The sequence below is a fragment of the Pseudoliparis swirei genome, chromosome 9 (genome assembly GCF_029220125.1).
Source record: "Pseudoliparis swirei isolate HS2019 ecotype Mariana Trench chromosome 9, NWPU_hadal_v1, whole genome shotgun sequence".
NCBI lineage: Eukaryota > Metazoa > Chordata > Actinopteri > Perciformes > Liparidae > Pseudoliparis > Pseudoliparis swirei.
Genome location: NC_079396.1, coordinates 13,967,909 through 13,982,101, shown reverse-complemented (window position 1 = coordinate 13,982,101; position 14,193 = coordinate 13,967,909). Strand labels below are relative to the sequence as shown.

The window sequence follows — 14,193 nt, the reverse complement described above, 5'->3', positions numbered from 1 at the left end:
GTCATTGTGCCACCTACCCACTGGTGCCTTTAATCAGTCAGTGAGCTGTGTGTGTCATTGCTGTTTGACTTGGCTCAGCTTCAGGTTGTTAACCCAGCGTCCCAGCAAACCTAAACATTAATTAATCACTAGAATTGCCTGTTCTTTGTTATCTTCCTTTTTGGCCAAGTATGTGTGAGTGTTGGGTGCTGGTTGAGATTCCACTCTAGTTGTGTTTGAGTTTCTGACTGCTAGCATTTTATTGCCTCTTTTTGGTTGGCTTACTATCAGACCTGTCCTGCTGTTTTCTCTCCAGCCACACGTCCTCCAGGCGGCTGCCATGTGGATGAGTTCCAGTGTCGGATGGACGGTCTGTGCATCCCCATGCGCTGGCGCTGTGACGGGGACACCGACTGTATGGACCTGAGCGATGAAAACAACTGCGAGGGTGTGACCCACATGTGTGACCCGGCAGTCAAGTTCAGCTGCAGGGACTCTGGTGAGGATGCTTTCAGCTGCCTTAAGATGTTAAGGTCAATGAGCTGTTTAACCATGTTGTTGTTTAGAACAGATATGTTTGGTTTTTTCGGGGTTGGCTGTAGCTCATGGAGATGGGTGTTCGTCCCGTAACCACGAGGTAGCAGATTTGATCCCCGCTCTCCCTATACTGTAGTTGCACGTCGACACTGTACCCCTAGTTGCTCCCTGGGTGTTTCACTGCAGCCCACTCCTCTATAATAATTAAGGATGGGTCAAATGCAGAGAAGAATTTCCCCACGGGGATAAATAAAAGTGTATATTCCTTTTTTCTCTCTCTGACAAATGAATGAAAGGTTAATTTCCTGGTCTCACCAGAAACTAGATGTGTAAAATGTATATGCGCATTCCCCGTGTGGCTACTTTGTGGATAATTAAATGTGTGGCAAACAAATAAATGGCAATCACGATTAATATATTAAAGTCTTAAAAGAACACAAACTGACAATTCATAATTTGTGTTCTTTACAGCTCGTTGCATCAGCAAAGCTTGGGTTTGTGACGGCGACAGTGACTGCGAGGACAACTCTGACGAGGACGACTGCGAGGCGTTGGTGTGCAAGCTGTCTCACCACGTGTGTGCTACCAACGATTCCATCTGCCTGCCGGCTGAGAAGCTGTGCGATGGCACCGACGACTGTCCGGATGGCTCCGACGAGAAACTTTGCGGTGAAACCTTTTGACATAAATCCCAACATGAACATGTCTTCAGTACCTGGTTCATTTGTCGTGTATCTTCCATATTGATGTTAAAACACCTTAAACGAAACATACAACTCTTCTGATATATTCAAACTCATTCCAAATCTGTTTCATGCCTGCAGATCTGTGCTCATTGGACAATGGGGGCTGCAGCCACAACTGCAGCATCATTCCCGGGGAGGGCTTCATGTGCTCATGTCCCCTGGGCATGGAGCTGGGAGGCGACAACAAGACCTGTCAGATCCAGAGCTTCTGCGCCAAACATCTCAAGTGTAGCCAGAAGTGTGAGCAGGAGAAATCCAGCGTCAAGTGCTCCTGCTACGAGGGCTGGGAGCTTGAGTCTGACATGGAGAGCTGCAAAAGCACTGGTAAGGTAAAACAGGGCATTTTTGGAACTAACAGTTTATTTAATCCTACGGACTGAAGAATCTTTTTTTTTGGCTTCAAATTGAGAGGCTACACATTACTGATTTGTCTACATGTATACATAGTATCTTAATGCATCATGGTGAGCAGCATACCCTTTGCCATTTATTTTAAAAAAGAAGTATAAAGACAGCTGGAAGACCATGTAGAGACAGCTGCGTCAGGATTTGATCCAAAACAAACAGAGCTTTGCAAATCTGGTCTCTAGATTTACTGTGTTGCGACACTAACACTTTTCCGGGTACAACATCTTTGCCCCCAGATCCGTTCAAGCCTTTCATCATCTTTTCCAACCGCCATGAGATTAGAAGGATTGATCTTCACAAGGGGGAGTTCAGTGTGCTGGTTCCAGGCCTCAGGAACACGATTGCCTTGGACTTCCACCTCAACCAGAGCACCCTGTACTGGACTGATGTCGTAGAGGACAAGATCTACCGTGGGAAATTGTCTGATAATGGTGGTAAGACTGCTAGTTTGATACATCTTATAATAATTTGTATTGATTAGCCACTCGGAACAGTCTAACATAATAAAAAGTTTATTGTTGTAAGTTAAATAAAAGTAGTAAAGTGGATTGTTCATTCTGAGAGGGCAAATTGAATTTGTTCCTTTTTTTTTTTTTATGGACATTTCTCTTAAATTAACTTCTGCTGAGTAATTTCTCAGTGCCAAATGTTTTTAAAAAGAGTCTGTGGTCAGCAGCAGCTGACCGCGAATAAATAGCCATGTCATTGTCGGCCTTTCCTGCTCCAAAACCCCAGGTCTTCTTGCCAATCAAGGTTGTGTTCCCAGCACAGCACTTAGGGGGCACATGGAAGGCTTTGTCTCTTCCCATTTGTCTCAGTACTCGATGTGCGTGACTGCAGCCAGAACACTTATAGAGTAGGAGAAACAATGCACTGCAGTTTCAGCTTCCAGCCCTCCAACGTCCCCATTTAAACGGGACTCCCAAGCAGAGACATTGTGATCAACATCGATCAGCTCCTGCTGCTTGTTATGGAAGCCAATTCAGAATATCTTAAGTTGTTGGCATACATTGTTAGTTCTCACAGCTTAACCAAGACACCCCTACCCAGACACCCACAGCTTAAAGGCAGCCATAAGTCCAGCATTCCTTTCGGCAAACTGTGAAGGCCTATCCTTCTCCCTCTAATTACTACTGGAAGGACTTGTGTAAAACTTGTCTGATTACATTTTTTTGGTTAGCACTATCGCCGGCATGTTACCGTTGTTTCCAGGAAAGATTAAAAAGAGTGTAATATTTTTTGTTGGATGTTTGTTTTCTTAGAGGTGGGGCGGTAGGTTTTGGCAGATAGTGCTGGTCGGAGCCACACTGACCAACACAGCAGCAGTGCGTGTTGGTCACTTGACAGATTCCATAAAAGTAAAGAATTCTAACCAATTCATTGTTTGGCAGAGTTTCTATTTTATTTTGCTATGAGCCGTATGTGCTGGCTGGAAATGTGCATAGTGACATAAGCCAAGCTTTTTCACTAAATAAGCTGAATAACGACAGATATTTTTTTTTACTTGAAATCACAACAAACATTCAAATGCTACAAAACTCCTCGTTTCAACTTGCTTTCAGCATGATGCTCAGCTAAACACCATCCTGGTTTTAAACCCCTCGTTCTCTGTGTTTCTCATTCAGCCCTCACCAGTTTTGAAGTGGTGATCCAGTATGGACTGGCCACCCCAGAGGGCCTGGCTGTGGACTGGATAGCAGGAAACATCTACTGGGTTGAGAGCAATCTGGACCAGATCGAGGTTGCAAAACTGGATGGGACCATGAGAACCACCCTGCTGGCTGGGGAGGTGGAGCACCCAAGGGCCATCGCCCTAGACCCTCGGGATGGGTAAGAAGCATATAGATAGGAACTCTGAAGCTGTTATCACCCTTTCAGAAAATGGAAAGTTACTGGAATCTTCTTTGGAACCACCTTTTTATCTCAGGCTAGATTCCTGTTGTATTTATTATTAAACTGATATGTTCTCATGTGAATGTGTGAACATTCCTTCTCACAGTGATTGGTTTTCTGTTTGCAGTATTCTATTTTGGACAGACTGGGATGCCAGTCTGCCCAGGATTGAGGCTGCATCTATGAGTGGTGAGGGCAGACACACCATCCACAAGGAAACAGGTAGCAGTGGTGGCTGGCCCAACGGTCTCACTGTGGACTACATGGAAAGACGTATTGTCTGGATTGATGCAAGGTAGCATTTGCCCATCGTCTCTGAATATGTGGTGCTCTCATTGCACTGCATACTCTCACTTGCTCTCAGTATTTTTCTTTTGCTTGTCATTATTTGATAACCATGCAGCTGTCCTTTGCTTGTGTAAATTGACATACAAAGTACAGACTCATCTAGTAACATGAGCACCATAATGCACATATTATGTAAAGTATACATCTCTGCCTTAATCCTCCTCCAGGTCAGATGCTATCTACTCTGCTATGTACGACGGTTCTGGGCTGATTGAAGTGTTGCGGGGTCATGAGTATTTGTCCCACCCCTTTGCTGTCACCATGTATGGAGGCGAGGTCTACTGGACTGACTGGAGGACTAACACTCTGGCCAAAGCCAACAAATGGACAGGACACAACGTTACCGTAGTCCAGCGCACCAACACACAACCCTTTGACTTGCAGGTCTATCACCCATCCAGACAACCTCAGGGTAGGTTGCACACCAGATCCATATGAATAAACACACTTACACAGAGAGGGAGAGAGAGAGAGACTCCATATCTCATATTCAACCCCTGCCGTTCTGCGGGGCTGACTTGAGTCAGGCTTTAACTCAAAGCAGGGCAGTGACGAGCTCACAGTTCATTGCTGACAGTGTTGATTCACGACTCCTACTCTCCAAAGACAGCTGACCTTTCAGAGCTGTGAGACGTGTGTTGTCCTTGCACCGACAGCAATTTGGACGCCTCCTGCAGCCTCGTTGATAAAATAATTCACCTCAGTCTTTGACATTTCCCACCGGCTGGGTAGCAAATATCCCCCCCCCCCCCCCCCCTCCACATACAACTAAAATGTCACATGTTGATCTTGGAGTTTCACATGATTGACAAGATTAGAAAAAGATCTGCAGTTATTCTGTCAAATTGAACAGTCATCTTGATGTCAAGTAGCTAATAGGGACGTGTGGGCATCAGAGAGGCACTGGGTCCTGTCATCGGAGACAGGAAAAGAGAGATCTCACAGAGTTGTTTATTGGCAGTTGCAACTGATGACCATGACAGTAATGATGCAACAAGCTGGGTTGACATGTCTGGCGAGTGTGGGCTGTGTCGTATAGTCCAAAGAATGAAGTCCCGTCTTCTCCTATCCACTTTTCCTTGACCCTATGAAATAGGTCATGAGGTCGAGGAAAGTTCAGCTCCTTTCCTTAGCATTTAAAGAATTCTATCAGCTCTTATCATGGCTGCAACTTAGATACTACCAGGTCATTTCACTCAGTTAGAAAACATTTCCTAAAGAAAAATGACTTTTTGACTGAAACCAAAGTCTTTTTCGACAATCTCTTTTCCCTGGATTGTAATACTCTGCAAACAACTTCTGACATTTAACTGTTGGCTTAGTCTGATACTAGAATTTATGGTCTAATTTTTCTTAATTTTGGGAGATGCCTTTTGAAAATATATACACTGCAATCTGCAGAACATCGTGTGAGCCTGAAAGGAAATGCATCCCCTCTGTCTCTTTCACCACATTTCCTCTCTATTCCTCTTTCTTCCAGCTCCTAACCCGTGTGCCACTAGTGATGGTAAAGGCCCTTGCTCCCATCTGTGTCTCATCAACTTCAACCAGACTTTCTCTTGTGCCTGCCCTCACCTCATGAAGCTTCAGCCTGATGAACGCAACTGCAAAGGTAAGGACACATCCTGTTCCTCACAAACTTTTGCCTTACCTGAAAGTAAACCCTGAGAGAGTGTTCATCTCAGCAGGGTAGATCAATACAATCCTTTTTATAGAGCGGAGCAGAATCTCAGCCAAACAAAAGTTGTTTTCTGAACCTGGACACATTCAACACTTAAACTATGTTTAAGCTGCATGCAGTTTGACTGTGTAGGAGTAATTTGTTATCTCCATCTCTCTGGAGGTTATCACACCTTGACAAGGGCAACATGTGACTGACTTGTCAGTTTGACCCTCTTGAGCTTCTGTCTCCTGGGATCCAGCTTGCTGCACCGTGATTGTGTGGCAAGTTCAGTGAGAAGAAGACTAACCTTAACTAAACTTTCAATCACTAAGTATGTATAAGTATATATCAATTAGACATTAGACTTTAGTATACTTTATGCATTGGCTTATTTAAAAAACGTCTTTCTCTCTTCGCCCTTCCCTTCATTTCTAGATAAGTGTGTGTATGTATGTATGTGTGTGTATATATATATATACATATATAAATGCAACATAAATTATCTTTCTTATCCTGAGTACATGTTTTTTTTCTTTCTTCCTCCCAGAATCCAGAAAGTTCCTTCTGTATGCTCGTCAGATCGAGATCCGGGGCGTCGACATTGACAACCCCTACTACAATTACATCATCTCCTTCACCGTGCCGGACATTGACAATGTGACCGTGGTGGACTATGACGCTGTGGAGCATCGCATCTACTGGTCGGATGTTCGAACGCAGACAATCAAGAGAGCTTTCATTAATGGCACTGGGGTGGAGACCGTTGTGTCTGCTGGTGAGAACGATTATAGGAATCTTAATTCTTTGTTTTGATTTCAGTTGATAGTTTAAACTTTATGTATTTGTCTGAAAATTAGATCAAACCCTAACTTTTTCCATTGTGATTCGAACATTTCCCAGACCTTCCTAATGCCCACGGGCTGGCAGTAGACTGGGTGTCCAGAAACCTCTTCTGGACCAGCTATGATGCCAATAAGAAGCAGATCAATGTTGCCAGACTGGATGGATCTTTCAAGAATGCAGTCATCCAGGGCTTGGACAAGCCTCACTGCCTGGTGGTGCATCCTCTACTGGGGTGAGATCTGTTTCCAGTTATTTAGGACTGCATTCAGATGATAATGGAAATTCTCGCTCTGATGCTCTTTTTCTGTTTTCCATTTTCACTCACCAACTAAGTCTCTAATTTCTTTTTGTAATTTACATTCCATACCCTGGCTGACACTTCTCCCATAGCCTACTAGTTTTTCTCTCCTAATGCAATACACAAAAATAAATCTCATGAATATTAATAAATTAATATCTGTCTTCAGGAAGATGTACTGGACTGATGGTGACAACATAAGCATGGCGAACATGGATGGTAGTAACAGCACCATACTTTTCACCGATCAAAAAGGACCAGTGGGTGAGCAAAAAATATCTGTCAGCAAACATTAGTACCCTATTTAACTCCACGGTGTGAAAGGACACAATAATCCTATTAGGGATATATATCATAGCTTCCTTATGTTGTCCACTCAGGCCTCTCCATAGACTATGAAAAAGAGCAGCTGTACTGGATCAGTTCAGGAAATGGCACCATTAGCCACTGTCATCTGGATGGGATGAAACTTGAAATCCTGGAAGGTGTTAAAAATAAACTTACTAAGGCGACTGCCCTGGCTATTATGGGTAAGTTGAAAAAGATGATACTTCAAATATATCCTCTGAACTGTAAGTTGATAGTTGCATATTCGCCTGCTTAACATGCTTAGACTAAAGACTGGCCCATGTTTAACAAACATCATAACAATACATTAATCAATTTCCCACACTATAGGAGACAAGTTGTGGTGGGCAGACCAGGGAACTGACCAGATAGGAACATGTGACAAGAAGGATGGAGGAAACTGGAAGGTTTTGCGAAACAACACCTCCCCGATTACGCACATGAGGATTTACGATGAGGATGTGCAGAAAGGTAAGAAATATTAATCCTGCATATTTTTGGAAAGCAAATATAGATTAAATTCACTTGAGACTCATGTTTTGATGTGGATGTGAAATTCAGCATATCTATTTCCTTTATTTAGCATAAAACTTGAAAAGAAAAATATTTTCTTTTCTTATCGTGCCTCACTGATTGTCTGTTCTTCCTCTAGCGGGTATCAACCTGTGCAGTAACAACAATGGAGACTGCTCCCAGCTGTGTCTGCCGACCTCGCCAACAACCCGGGCCTGCATGTGCACTGCTGGATACAGCCTCAAGACAGGACAGCAGTCCTGTGAAGGTAAGACACCACTTCACACTTACAGTCACACTTACTGTCGGAATTCAGTGAGCCCTAAACACTCAAATACATTGTACTCTCTCCGAGCAGGCATGGACTCTTTCCTTCTTTACTCTGTTCATGAGGGAATTAGAGGAATTCCACTCGACCCGGCAGACAAATCTGACGCCTTGGTGCCCGTGTCTGGCACCTCTCTGGCCGTCGGCATAGACTTCCACGCTGGTGAGTGACACTGCTGGAAATCAGTAGCTGGAGGACCTTTCTTGAGTGACATTTTAAAGCTGTCATTATCTCAGTGAAGTCACTACTTATAGATTGACACAAGGCCTCTTTGTTTTCAGAGAATGACACCATCTACTGGGTGGACATGGGCCTGAGCACCATCAGCAGGGCGAAGAGGGATCAGACATGGAGAGAAGATGTGGTCACCAACGGCATTGGCAGGGTGGAGGGCATCACAGTCGACTGGATCGCAGGTCTCGTCATGACGGATTTGAAATGCTATTTTAAGGCCCTTGTCCATGACTACATAGCTGATTAACATCTCTGTTCTCTTATAGGAAATATTTACTGGACTGACCAGGGCTTTGACGTGATCGAGGTGGCCAGGCTGAATGGCTCCTTCCGCTATGTAGTCATTTCCCAGGGTCTGGACAAGCCCAGGGCCATCACTGTTCACCCAGTTAAAGGGTAGGTCTCCAGTTGAATTCAGCTTTCTGCTGTTGCCTTCAGTTACTTGCATGGAGTGATAGTGATACTATATATATATATATATATATATAAATTCCTATAAAATGTACTTTTGTTTGCAGGTATCTGTTCTGGACTGAGTGGGGTCAGTACCCTCGTATTGAGCGCTCTAGATTAGATGGCTCCGAGAGGTTGGTCCTGGTCAATGTGAGCATCAGTTGGCCCAATGGCATCTCCGTCGACTACGAGGTGAGGACCACATCATCGCATACAAGACATCCCTAAACTCCGTTGTCATTTATTAATTAACCCTCTGAGACCCAAGCGGTGTTACTCTCTGCAATGTTAAGTCCTGCACTTCTATGGAAATGGCACAATCGTATCTAGAAGAGAACACACAGATATACAGTATTTGGTGCAATACAACACAATAATGATGCCATAAATCATGAAAAATAAGTTTAATTTTTTTGAACATTTATTTTACAAAAATTGGAAAACAATTCCACATGCTATACATCACAAACTATTTACATTTTGTACAACCTCTCTCGTCTTCTCTCTGCTTCAGCTTTACATTTTAAGGCATTAGGTGCTGTAGCGACCAAGCTAAAGGGGGCGTTACAATCATTTCTATGATGTCTGATGTGTTGGTTTCCTTGATACCTTTTTGGTTTCATTTTTAAAATGTGAGCTTCCCAAAATAATCAACACTATTTTGTTTCTGCTTTCTCTTTGCAGGGGGGCATGCTGTATTGGTGCGATGCCAGGACGGACAAGATAGAGCGCATCAACCTGGAGACTGGAGAGAACAGGGAGCTGGTGCTGGCTAACAACAACATGGACATGTTTGCTGTGTCTGTTTTTGAGGAATTCATCTATTGGAGTGACAGGTCAGTTCAGAGGTTAATGTATTAGTTAAAGAAATCTTTGAACAATCTCTTTTCATTGCTCTACTATCTGTCCATACCCATTTTTGCATGACAGCTTTTGAATTATGTGGAAGATTTCATTGTGTATCATACTGTTAATTGAATCCGTGTTGCCTCTTGTTTAGGACTCATGCCAATGGCTCCATTAAGAGAGGCAGCAAAGACAACGCTACAGATGCTGTTCTGCTAAGGACTGGCATCGGTGTACAGCTGAAAGACATCAAGGTTTTCAACAGAGCCAGGCAGCAAGGTAGGAACAGACACTGCACACTAAGCACCCTAAACTGAACCACAGACCTGAAGAAAATAGCTTTTTTCCTGATAAGTCTGGCAAATACGTCCTCAAGAATAGTGGTCATTCTTGAGTTAGTCCTCGCATGTATGTAAAAACATGCCCTCAGACACGATGATAAAAACTTTTCCCACCCAACTTTATCCAGCCCCTTAGGAATCGATGAGTTGTGTTTAAAAAGGTTCATTATTAGTTATAACAACACACCTCATGAACATGTCCCTACTCCTCAGGCACCAATGTCTGCAAAGACAACGGCGGCTGTGAACAGCTGTGTCTTTTCCGTGGCAACGGGCAGCGCACCTGCGCCTGTGCTCACGGCATGCTGGCAGAGGACAACCGCGGTTGCCGCGACTATGACGGATACCTGCTGTACTCGGAGCGTACCATTCTGAAGAGCATCCACCTGTCTGATGAGACGAACCTCAACGCGCCGATAAAGCCGTTTGAGGACCCTGACCACATGAAGAATGTCATTGCCCTCAGCTATGACTATCATGGTGGTGGAGGGAAAGGAACCAACCGCATCTTCTTCAGCGATATCCACTTTGGCAACATCCAGCAGATCAACGATGATGGCACAGACCGGAAGATTGTGGTGGACAGTAAGTATGGAGTCATCAATCACATGTCATTCTTTTTAACACAAAACTCTGCATCACTTCACCCATATTTCAGCTGCATTGATGCAGTTGCTTTTATCCCCTCCATTGATAATTGATTGTTGTCCCCTCAACATTATAAACAGCCATCATCACTCATTTTTTGCAACACAAGCACCAACTCCATGTACACACAGCTGCAGTTTCTCAAACTAGAGAGGCTTGGCATCACTTGGGGCTACCACTTGAAGAAGACACACTTTCACATACAAATGCACAAGCACACTCCCTGTGATTTTTGCCTGTTTCAATGCCAATGTGTCTTTTAAATCCCACTCTCTTTAAATGATTCAAGAGAAGGCTGTTGTACTCCATCCAGAAGCAATACATTTAAAACCCTGGACCCAAATCTGTTGGCAAGCACTATTCATAACAGGAATTCTGACTAAGAAGCTTAACATTCTCTTTTTTCAAATTCTCAAGTTAAGAAATCCAAGCAAATTGTTGGTAAAAACTAGCAAAGATAATAATAAGATTTATAGTTCCCACATCAAGAGTTGTTACCTGATTTAATACATCACAATGGAATGAAGTGCATTGTATTTTACATCACATGAGCATTACATGTGTAATCTTTACATACAGTAATACAATTCTATACAGTGATAGATAAGTACATACTGTATATGTAGATGCAGTAAAGCATTAACTGAGTACTGATGTCGCAGTGTTTTCTATCTGGCCAAAGAGTCAGTTTTGTCCTCTTTCTGAAGTCGTGTCCAGCTCAAAGCGCTGTACCGTGTCCCTGCCCATCACATCAGGGCAACCAGTCGGACAGCTTTTACACCATGCCCAGCGTTTCCTCCCCATCTCTAGTAAGTCTTGTCTAAACTTCTGAGACATCAACCCATATAGTACCGGGTTTACCACTGCTACTGAGGATGCCAACAGTCTGACCAGGATTGCAACGGTATTGTATCCAGGTGAGCCCTCCATGGTTCCTCCAATATAAAAGAACATGAGTGCATAAGAGGGCAGCCAGAGGAGAGTGAAGACTAGGACCAGGAGAGCTGAAGTGTGAGTGACCTGGCTCTGGTAGCGCTCCATACGGGGAGCGTTCCCCAGCAGCCTTGCCTGTCGGAGAAAACAGTAGATCTTGGCATACATCAGTACAATGATACCCAGTGGTAGAGCGAAGCCGAACAGGAAGAGGGCAATACTGTAGACCAGCTGGCTGAAGTCGGACAGGAAGGCAAAGCAGTACACCCGGCTGGAGGCGGTCACTGTGCGGAAGGCAAACTGCGGCGCTGCCAAAGCCGAGGCAGGGATCCAGAGGAGAGCTACTGTCAGCTTAATGTGCCGCTGAATTCTTGAACGGTACGCCCAGGTGGGGTGTACCACTGTAAGGTAACGCGTCACAGCCAAAGCTGCCAGGGTGAAGACGGAAGCAGCTGAGCAGGCCACACCCAGGAAGCTGACGGCCTTGCACAGAAAGCTGCCGAAAGGCCAGAAGCCCAGGGTGATGGCAGAGGTGTGGAAAGGCAGGCAGAGCAGCAGCAGCAGGTCTGCAGCACTCAGAGCCAGCAGCAAGGTGTCTGTACGATGCGGGGGTTGGCTTTTTTTCCTCTTCCTACCATTAAGAATGATGATGACCAGGGTTTGACCCACCAAACCAGTCACCAGAATTAGTCCATCCAGGATGGGAACTAAGACCTGGATCAAAGCCTCATCTCCTCTATTCATTTGCTCAAGGCTGCTGCCGTTCACTTGCTGCCCCAAAGTCTCCATGCACTCAAAATAAAAGTCTATTGAGTAATTAATCTAATGGTATATTAATGTTCCGCATCAGAGCAGCATGTTCACGCTGTGTCTGGGTGATGCATCTGTTGGCTCCAGTCCGTGTCTTAACTTGGATTAATCACAGGTATGACCACACTCCATTAAGTTGGCTAGTGATTACAGTGAGAAGCAAAGCACCGGTCAGTTGACTTTATCTCCATTGGCGCTTACAATCCTCGGACTTGCAGGAGGAGAAAAAAAAGAGCATATACTAGTTGATCTTTAGTGGGTTTGTGGAGTTTTAAATGTGAACTGCAAAAATACACAGTCCATCCACATGCAGTTAGAATCCATGTTTAAGTCGTAATGTCCTCCTGCTCTGGTTGAATCCTAAATGTGTCACTGTTTTTCTACTTATTAGACAGAATTATGACTACCCATTGTTAGCCAGTTTGTAAAATAATATACATGACCTTAAAGAGTCCTTGCACACTGGCTTTATCTTGGCTGCATCAGCATGTCCTTCATAATCCAAGGAGAAAGGAAAAACAGAGATGTCACTGCAGCAATTACTCCACGGCTGTATTGATTTCTTGAAACCAGGCAACGGTAGACGGATTCATCCCAGTGGTTGCGAACTGACATTCCACTTTAAATGGAGTCGATGCTACTTGATGCTAAGTGGTCACCGCGGCAGGAGGCATCTTGTCCATTTAGAAGCTTTCAAGAGGCTTGCAACCTTGTAGACGTCGGCAGCAGAAACCATACTGAACGATTAACATGACTTCAATCCGTTGAAGGGATAAATAAGTAATTAATTTGTTTTAAGATTAGCAGTAACAAAAGACAAGTGATTCTCTGCTGTCACTTTGATTACTACACTTCTCCTGTGATAGCCCAGGAGACTCTGAGCGGCAGTGGTCTTTGCAACAGGTTTTCCCGACTGTTTGCACAGTAACCAGGGGCTGAGCTGGTCTAGGAAAGGGGAGGGGAGACTATGATGTTTCTCATTACATAATACTGGCTTGCACCTACTTTATTTACCTCTGTTTAGTAAATGATCTTTCCTCAACCCAAGAAATTAGGTGCACGGGTTTAGCTTTTTCTGATTTCCGTTTTGCTCATCCTGATTGTTGAGAATGAAAAACACAAGTGTGATTTTGTTTACGTGACTATTTGACCCATAGCTGGTCGTCGAGTTGCATTTAGTTTGCTTAACAAGGTATAAAGTATTTCAATCGTCCTGCATTAAGGTTGATTATGGCACTTTGTCATTTATTTAAAAGATCTATTAAAGCACTTTCAACGGAGAGCAAACGGTTGCGTGGAGTGTTCAGGTTTTTATTGTTGGCCGTAAGTGGTCATATATGTGGTTGCTTGTGTGACCAAGAACAGATGGATGAACATCTTCGATCCTGTAAGGCTCCAGTACAGTGTCCTTTTCCGTGAAGTTGTGCGTCATATAGGCACAGTGAAAATGGTATAATTACTATGAGTGCTACAAGTGGAGGATAGTCGAACAAAAGGACAGTGGCTATCAAGAGCAGCTTCGTCTTTGCCGTTCACGGATGATTCTTTTTCACCCTGGCCTTGGTCCCTTAAGAGACTCAAGCTTTGGAGTGGCAGCTTTCTCCAACAAGAAGTCACCATGAATAAGAGTGTCCACGGGCAGCTGTATTTGTATATGCAGGCAGCCAGCCAGCCAGCCATGAAATGACAGGATGATACAGACTCTGTAAACGCTCTCCAGAAACCGCTGGTGTGTCACATACTCACATGCTCTGTATACCACTACCATCACACTCTTTCCGTTTCACTTTTCAACCTTCTCACTCGGAGTGTTTCATTTTTCATTTGTTGAATTCTCACTGAAGGTCGTCAATAACACTCCCGAGAGTCAATAATTTGGGTACTGAAATGTAAAAGACGTCGTTCCTCAAGCTTTTTGCTTATTGCAGCTTTGGCTCGATGAAAATAAAAGAACTAGTGTCTGAAAAACTATAGTCATGGGTCCAACACATTGACAGAGGGCCAACTTTGTCCTTCTTTGCTCC

General features: G+C 44.0%; 2 protein-coding genes across 2 annotated transcripts in view; one reads left to right on the top strand and one right to left on the bottom strand.

Annotated features, from left to right (window-relative positions):
• The window catches only part of lrp1ab (low density lipoprotein receptor-related protein 1Ab), an 80,426-nt gene that overhangs the window by 43,808 nt on the left and 22,425 nt on the right, over positions 1-14,193 (top strand). The window contains exons 21-41 of the mRNA XM_056423776.1: positions 296-478; positions 988-1,185; positions 1,341-1,586; positions 1,907-2,104; positions 3,296-3,500; positions 3,691-3,858; positions 4,079-4,323; positions 5,392-5,523; positions 6,122-6,349; positions 6,475-6,649; positions 6,885-6,979; positions 7,096-7,245; positions 7,394-7,534; positions 7,716-7,844; positions 7,935-8,066; positions 8,186-8,320; positions 8,405-8,534; positions 8,657-8,783; positions 9,276-9,427; positions 9,592-9,716; positions 9,992-10,363. Of these exons, the coding sequence (XP_056279751.1) occupies positions 296-478; positions 988-1,185; positions 1,341-1,586; positions 1,907-2,104; positions 3,296-3,500; positions 3,691-3,858; positions 4,079-4,323; positions 5,392-5,523; positions 6,122-6,349; positions 6,475-6,649; positions 6,885-6,979; positions 7,096-7,245; positions 7,394-7,534; positions 7,716-7,844; positions 7,935-8,066; positions 8,186-8,320; positions 8,405-8,534; positions 8,657-8,783; positions 9,276-9,427; positions 9,592-9,716; positions 9,992-10,363 (3,666 nt within the window). The remainder of the gene's footprint in view (positions 1-295; positions 479-987; positions 1,186-1,340; positions 1,587-1,906; positions 2,105-3,295; positions 3,501-3,690; positions 3,859-4,078; positions 4,324-5,391; positions 5,524-6,121; positions 6,350-6,474; positions 6,650-6,884; positions 6,980-7,095; positions 7,246-7,393; positions 7,535-7,715; positions 7,845-7,934; positions 8,067-8,185; positions 8,321-8,404; positions 8,535-8,656; positions 8,784-9,275; positions 9,428-9,591; positions 9,717-9,991; positions 10,364-14,193) is intronic.
• LOC130199925 (galanin receptor type 1-like) lies at positions 10,370-14,191 on the bottom strand. Its single transcript, XM_056423782.1, has one exon. The coding sequence runs from the start codon at positions 12,146-12,148 to the stop codon at positions 11,111-11,113; it is 1,038 nt and encodes a 345-aa protein (XP_056279757.1). The 5' UTR covers positions 12,149-14,191; the 3' UTR covers positions 10,370-11,110.